The sequence below is a fragment of the Pyxicephalus adspersus genome, chromosome 7 (genome assembly GCF_032062135.1).
Source record: "Pyxicephalus adspersus chromosome 7, UCB_Pads_2.0, whole genome shotgun sequence".
In the NCBI taxonomy this organism is placed as follows: Eukaryota; Metazoa; Chordata; class Amphibia; order Anura; family Pyxicephalidae; genus Pyxicephalus; species Pyxicephalus adspersus.
In genome coordinates, this window is record NC_092864.1 from 33,509,511 (window position 1) to 33,516,990 (window position 7,480).

The window sequence follows — 7,480 nt, forward strand, 5'->3', positions numbered from 1 at the left end:
GTTTTAGTTATGTTATAAGAAAAGGTTAAAAATTCTGACAATTTGGATTAGTTGTCCCCATTAGAAGATTTCATTTATTTTAATATAACATTTATTTATATTAAGATTTTCATGTTCTGGTGACAAGTCAGCATTTTCACTCACGTTTTAGCCCCATTGTTAGGCTATATACACACCAGTGTTGAGCCCAGAATTTTTTTTAAGCTGGGTGGGAAGAAATTGTAGGCGGGTGGCAGCCCCTGTATTGTTACCCAGCTCTTCAGTAACCACCCAAAAACAGGCAGGTTGTTACTAAAAGGTTTCTAGTGGTGTGCCCAGTTAATGGGGCTGGGGAGAACACTGCACACATCAAATTATTACGGAGACAGATGGCCATGCTCATTTTGAATGATTTGGCAAATTGATGAACAACCTATTGAGATCATCTGCTGTGCACCGTCTTTAGAGGAGAATACAGAGCCACTTGCTCATCCTCTTCTCTCCCCTCCCCTCTCCGTTGAACAAAATGGCTCTGTACATCGTTTGTTCGTTCATCTGTCACTGGAAACTATCATAAAGGATAGTTTCCATCTGATATCTGTACAAAACTTCAGTAGTCACTAGGACAAATAGTGAATCTCCTTAGTAGGCAAAAAGATAGCAGGAAAATCTGGATACCGTCTTTGTTTTCTTCCTTAATAAAAAGAATGTTAAATAATGCTTACTTTTGCAGTGATCTATACTGGGTTCTTATTGGAAAGTTGTGGAAACAGGATGTGAGGACTGGCAGACTCCGGTTGGATCAATAACCATATTGGAGGTTGAGTTTGACTATCCATATGCAGTCTTTTTCTAGGTGGTGCTATTTCTTTTGTTTAATGAAGTTTTACACTGCTTGGCTTTATTTTCATTGTAAAATTTGTATATTGAGGATCTCAAGATCACTTTTTTAAATTTTTTTTGCAGGGGGTGCGATACCGATACTTTGAACTGGGAAAGAATTCTGACCCTGAAAGAGAGAATGACCCCCGCTTCAAGAATGCATTTACAGCCCACCCCGTACTGGACCCTGTACAGATGTATCGCCTCCACAAACACTTTGCTCAGCTGGAGCTGGAGAAGACTTACCACGAGATCGAGCAGCTGCAGGTAAGTCATGGCAGAGCTTACCGGAGCACATAAAAGAATATTCCTGCTAAAAATGTTGTAGTTTACCTTAGTTGAGCAGGAAAACTAGTAGCTTTTTTTCTCTGAGTAGAACCTCCCATTTTTCTGTACTGTGGCCTTAAGGATGTGAATTTTTAGCAGCACGGTGGCTCAGAGGTTGCAGAGCTAAGTCCCAGTTTGAAATCTCTGCCAGGATACTATTTGCATGGAGTTTGCATGGGGTTTCCTCCAGGTACTCCAGGTTCCTCCTACATTCCAAAAATTTGCAGTTAGGTTATTTGGCTTCCACCCAAAATTGACCTTAGACTGTGGTAAAGACATATGACTATGGTAGGGACATTGAGATTGTGAGCTTCTTTGAGGGACACAGTTAGTGATATGACTATGAACTTTGTAAAGCACTGTGAAATAATATTAATAATATTCACTGCATCCTTGTGGTTCCTTGGCACCAGAAAACTGTTGGCATGTTGCATTCATGACCCCTTAAAGGAAAAATTTGTGTTACCTGGATGCCATGACAGTCCTTTAGTTTTATTAGTTTCAGCTGGTGGCTGGGAAATGATAGCAGTCATGTAAATGCAGATATTGACTCCAAAGTCTTAACCCGGCCCCTTACTAAAATAGTAGATTTAGTTTACTCATAAAATAAAGACTCTAATTCCAAGCTGCCAGTATGCATAAAAACAAAACTCTGAGCTCTTTTAATCAGTCTTCCATATGCCTTTATAATGTGCAGTTTTTATATCCTAGCAAACGCCTAAATTGCTGCCAGCAATCTGTCGCATGCATAGGTGGGAGGTTTGTATTTTCTGGGAAAAAAATTCGATAATGGTAAAAGGCTGAACTATATATGACCCTGGGCCACACAGGTCACCTGACTTCTAGCAATGTTCATTTGCTATAGAATGGAGAACCAGTATGACTGCATGCCATATTCAATCAAAACACCCAGACATGTAGAACCTGGCCTCTTTGTTAGCTTTGCAGTTCTTACAAATATGTGTGTTTGTAAAGTGACTAACAGGTAAAGATAATTAAAGCAAAGGGTGACACAAAAGCGAGTCTGCCTCCATAAAGCACCACACTGCTGGACTGCTAGATACTAAGGAGTTCCTGAGCCTTTTTCCTTCTTCCAGTCTTTAAAACTCCAATAAAAGGAGACAAAGATGGCAGTACTTTTTCTGCTTAGGAAATATAATAACATAGGTAGTGTCTTCAATACTGAAGACTGGTATCTGGAAGTGACCCTAAGGCTACGTACACACCTTAGACTTTTGTCGTTGGATTGACGAAAAACTGAAAGATGCATGAACGCACCGTTCTGCATACAGCACCGTTCTGCTGTATGGGGAGGGGGGAGATCGATGGAAGGGCACGCCGTTGTGCTCTTTCCCTTCACTTGTATTACAGTTCTTCGTCGATCCTCCAGGACGGATCCATAAACTATGTAGGATGATCGCTGTACACACATCAGATTTTCATCCGATACCAGCCCTGAAGCTATATTCGGATGAGAATTATCTGACGTGTGTATGTAGCCTAACACTGTACACATATTTCAAGGGGAGGAAATAATTCAATGACAAAGTAAATGTAGGCCAGTCTTGATTTTATTCAGGGGTCCATGTTTTTGCGGAGGGTGGCATTTCGTCCATATTTGTATTGCCATTTAGATTTTTTTTTCCTTTAGTTTATACCTATGGCCAATACTTGCTCAATTAAGCATCTAGCATTTGGAGGTGCTCTGTTATCCCAATGCACTCCTATTAGTCTTGCTGTTCCGGAGAGCCCCTTGGATTTTATGCAAGGACTTTCTTCCCCATTTTCAATTCAGTTTGCACAGAGCTCATAGTGGTTAGAATGAGACTCCTCGAGAGATGTAAAATCTGGGTGGGGTAGTTGGCTTTCCATCCTCCGCCTTCATCTGAAAAATCATTTCCCTTGACCTAACTTCTATGTAAGGTAACAATCTGGCAGTTGTATGTGGTCAGCTTTTTCTCCTGTAAAGTCATTTCTAGGCATTTTCCTGTAACAAGCCCAGAAACAGTAGCTGCTCTGTTCAGCAAAGGTTTTTAATGCTGCCCTCCAGTGGCCAGTTATTTTTTTTCTTTTTGCCTGCCTTCTGAAGCATCTGCCGTGAATTTTATGTCCTCACGTTTTTTTAATAACTCCTGTGTTTTTATCTCTGTGTACTGAGGCATTCCAGCAGAATGTTCATTTTGCTCAGGAAAATAAATGATGTTGGCAGGAATCGGCACAGAAAAGCTGGCTAGAATAGATGGGATTTCACAGAAAATGTTATCACTTTTAGCAAGTGTTTTTCTCATTGTGCCTTCCTATGGTTATAAATTTGTGGTGTGAATAATAATTTGTGTGACAAGTAGCATGGAGAAATCCCCCTCCTACCGGTATGTATATGTATTGCTGTAATCCATTATCTGTTCATTAGCAGCCCTGTATTGCCACCCTGTGTCAGTCTGAGGTTACTGCACACTATGGAAGGAATCTTCAAATCCTGTATAGACATGACACCTAGATTTATCCCCCAACCACCCACTTACGTGCATTGCCCAGCTTTACTTCTATTTTAATGTATCATTATCTGTTGTAGTAGATTATTAAATCATGCATTTGTTTTTCTTTTGCAGAGGGAGATACAGAACACAAGCAGTCTATCAGTGGAAGGAGAGCAATCTGCCACCTGGCCTTTGGGAATCAACCCCCCATTCCAGCCGCGTACACGATTTGAAGTCCTGCGCTGGGATTACTTCACAGAGGACCAGACTTTTGCTTGTAACGACAACTCTCCCAAGTGCGAGCTGATCGGAGCCGACCTTGCCGATGTCACAGATGTCATCAGCACAGCTGTTGATGAGCTTAACCGCAAATATCAGCCAGTGCTGCATGTGCGCAAGCAGCAGCTCCTTAATGGCTACCGTCGTTTCGATCCTACACGTGGCATGGAATATACGCTAGACCTACAGCTGGAGCTGGTGACACAAAAGGGCCACAGCCGATCTATCACAAAGAGAGTCCACCTGGTACGACCACTTAGCGAGGTGGAAATCATTCCCATGCCATATGTAACCGAAGCCAGCCGCATCAACATCATCTTACCCCTGACTGCTCAAGATCGAGAGCATGCTGGAGCCTTCCTTAAGGCCTTCACAGATATCCAAGGCAATGAAAATTCCCTGCTGACCCTGTTGTTTATCTATGACCCTTTCCAAGCCCAGCAGGTCAGTCAGAATGACATCTTCAGCCAAGTCAAGAGCCAGATTGCAGAGTACGAGCGCAAATACCGTGACGTAAAAATCCCATGGATCAGTGTGAAGACGGACGCTCCCTCCCAAATCAGACTTATGGACATCATCTCCAAAAAGCACCCTGTTGATACTCTGTTCTTCCTGGCTGGTGTTGGGAGCCATGTCAGCACAGAGTTTCTCAACCGTTGCCGCATGAACACCATTAACAACTGGCAAGTCTTCTTCCCGATCCACTTCCAAGGTTACAACCCTGAGGTGTCTGAACACGGTCAGCAGTCCCCTTCTGGCACTCTGGAACTGGTGCGTGACGCCGGTCGCTTTGACAAAGATGTCTTCGATGAGGCTTGCTTCTACAATGCTGACTACATGGCGGCGCGCACCAAAATGGCAGCCGATGCTCAGGAAAATGAGGAGATTGTTGAGATGCTCGATATCTACGAGATGTTCATTCGGTACTCAGGGCTCCACGTCTTCCGGGCAGTGGAGCCAGCCCTGCTTCAACCATACCGCACACGTTCCTGTAACCCACGCCTTAGTGAGGAAATTTACCATCGGTGTGTTCAGAGCAATTTAGAAGGACTGGGCTCTCGTTCCCAGTTGGCTGTGCTTCTGTTAGAGCAGGAACAAGGGAACAGCACCTGACCAGAGCCTTGAAACAGCCGGCTCATTGTGGTTGTGGGGCCTTTTTAATGACCTCGGACTGCTTTATACATACTGGGACACTGATGTGGGTGCCTGCAACTGAACTGAACTTCTCTTGCACCCACAGCCCCATTACAGCACCAAGTTTGTGCTTTATCCTAAAACAGGATCTATAAACTTGAAAACTGTTACCGTTGGACGTGAGGGGACCTCCCCTTCAACATGGACTGCTAACAGTGTTGGCTTGTGCTTGTTGAGCACCTCACTGCAATAAACCATTGACAATACTCCTCCTTGGAAGAGGTCTGTGTTCTTCAGGCTTCTTCACCGTTCCTCATCCAAAGAACGGTTGAACAAACCAGTCAACTTTTGTTTTTGTTTTTTTAAATGAACTTTTTAATTTAAGTCTGTGGTCATTGGTTTTATGGGATAGATTTTATTTTCTATAGATGACCAGAAATTTTAAACTTTTGCTACCCCAGTACTTTGCACCATCCCTGTTTTCGGAATGTCCTCCTGGTTCCTTTATGTATGGGGGAGACAAGGGCTTGTGACCCTGGTACTCCCAAGGCTTTTAAAATTCCCTTTAAATGTAATCCTTTTTATTGATGAGGATTCCTTTACACCCACCGATGTCATACCCAAGCCAGATTGTAAATCAGCAGGTTTCTTATTTTTTCTCTTGGCAGAATATTTTTAAAAAAAATAGAACTGCCCTTTTTGACCTGATAAGCTGACGGTTCAGTATCCTGTTATATTCTTATCTTTCCATCCCGATTCACCTCTTAAAAAGGCAATCTGGAGCATAGTTTGATCTGCAAGGTTTAATCTATCTAAAACATTTAAAGCTCAACTCCAGCCAACCCTGCATTTGTTTAGATCGTGCAGGGAGGGTAGGAATCATAATTTACTTTTTATTACAGTCTGTGTTTCCTTTGTCACTGGAACAAGAGCTGTGAAATCTTTGATTGGCACACAGGAGTAAAAAAAGGGATGAAGGTCCTCTCCTATCCCTACTCTAGATGGAGGAAAAAATAGGACATATCTCCCTTGGTAGCAAAAAATAGGTAGATTCTTCCCAGATCTACTGAAAGTTTTTAGCTGGCGTTACTTTAAATACTTTTAACTGCAGTGAAAACATACATGGTACATGGCACAGACGTTATTTGATGAGGATAAAAGCAGGTCGAGTTCACTTTACTGATATTTGAACATTAAAAAATGGATTTGATTGGCAACTGTGGATTCCAATTTATTGACAGCCAATAAGATTTTGTCTGTTCTTCACCCAGTCCCAGAGCATTTTTCGGGCATGGTAAAAAAATCAAGCCTGACGCTATAGTGCTGCTTATGACACTTGGTCCCTTTTCTGCCTTTCACTATCCCTGTTTTTTTTTTTTTTTGTGTTTTGAGCTGCGTGTCACACATGTATTTGTTTTGCCTTTTCCCACACTTGAATAAATTCTTTAACATTTTATTTGTGTGCTGCAGCAGTAGGGCCTCATTGCAGTTTCCCTGCGCAGTGCACTGGGGCCCATCTGAGACTGGCTGTATTGATCTTACACTGGGGACGAAGGAGGTGCCTGTCTGCCTGCTTACTGGTTTCCAAAATCACAAGGAAATGATTATCCCGAAGATTTTTTTTTTTTTTTTTTTTTTCTACTACAAATTTGAAACACCGCAGGCGCCTCTTGGAAGCAATCGTTTTTATAATATAAATCTATTTAATATTTTGGGGTTTTGTCATTTGATTTAAATATACTACTTTAATAAAAATGCAAGAAATATCTTCTGATTTGTTTTTGTTTTACCTGCAAACAATATTGAACTCTTGGAGGCTGGAGATGATTTCCTTTTCAATATGATACAAATATATACAAAAGCAGTCCTGGGTGCCACCAGGGAGCCGGTGGTACATACCCCACTGCAGAGGGCCTGAAGAATTCAGAGCTTGTACAGCAAATATTCAAAATGATGAATCTGCAGAGCCTCCCGGAATACATATGTTGTGGATCCCAGGAGGCTTCTGGCTGCTCCTTGATCAGGCATGCGCAGAAAGGGGCATTTTCATACATTGAGTGGAAAAAGATGCCGTCACGCATGCGCAGTGTCAGTTGGGGCAGGGTCAATCTTGGTTCTGAATTGTGCGATCCCGCGCTGTTTCCTGCTTGAAACACTTGCACTTCACTGCTGTGTCTGCACATTTGACAGCTGGCAGCAGTAAGTGGTACTACGCCAACCACTTACTGCTACCCTCATACCTTCTCTATGGAGCTGCTACCATGTAATGTCTCCCGAGAGGCAGCGGCTCCAGGCATGAGGAAACGGTAAACGCAACTTCAACACACGTTTCTTCATTGTAAGGTAACGTTTCGGATCACACAGGCCGTGATGTGGACACCCACAAAAGGACCCCATCTTGG

At 42.6% G+C, this 7,480-nt stretch overlaps 1 protein-coding gene across 1 annotated transcript in view; it reads left to right on the top strand.

The window, feature by feature from the left end:
* Positions 1–6,845, top strand: part of CHPF (chondroitin polymerizing factor) — a 28,871-nt gene extending 22,026 nt beyond the window's left edge. Inside the window, exons 3-4 of the mRNA XM_072418077.1 lie at positions 946–1,128; positions 3,798–6,845. Coding sequence (XP_072274178.1) covers positions 946–1,128; positions 3,798–5,057 — 1,443 coding nt within the window. The 3' untranslated portion in view covers positions 5,058–6,845. The remainder of the gene's footprint in view (positions 1–945; positions 1,129–3,797) is intronic.
* Positions 6,846–7,480: the final 635 nt, after the last annotated feature.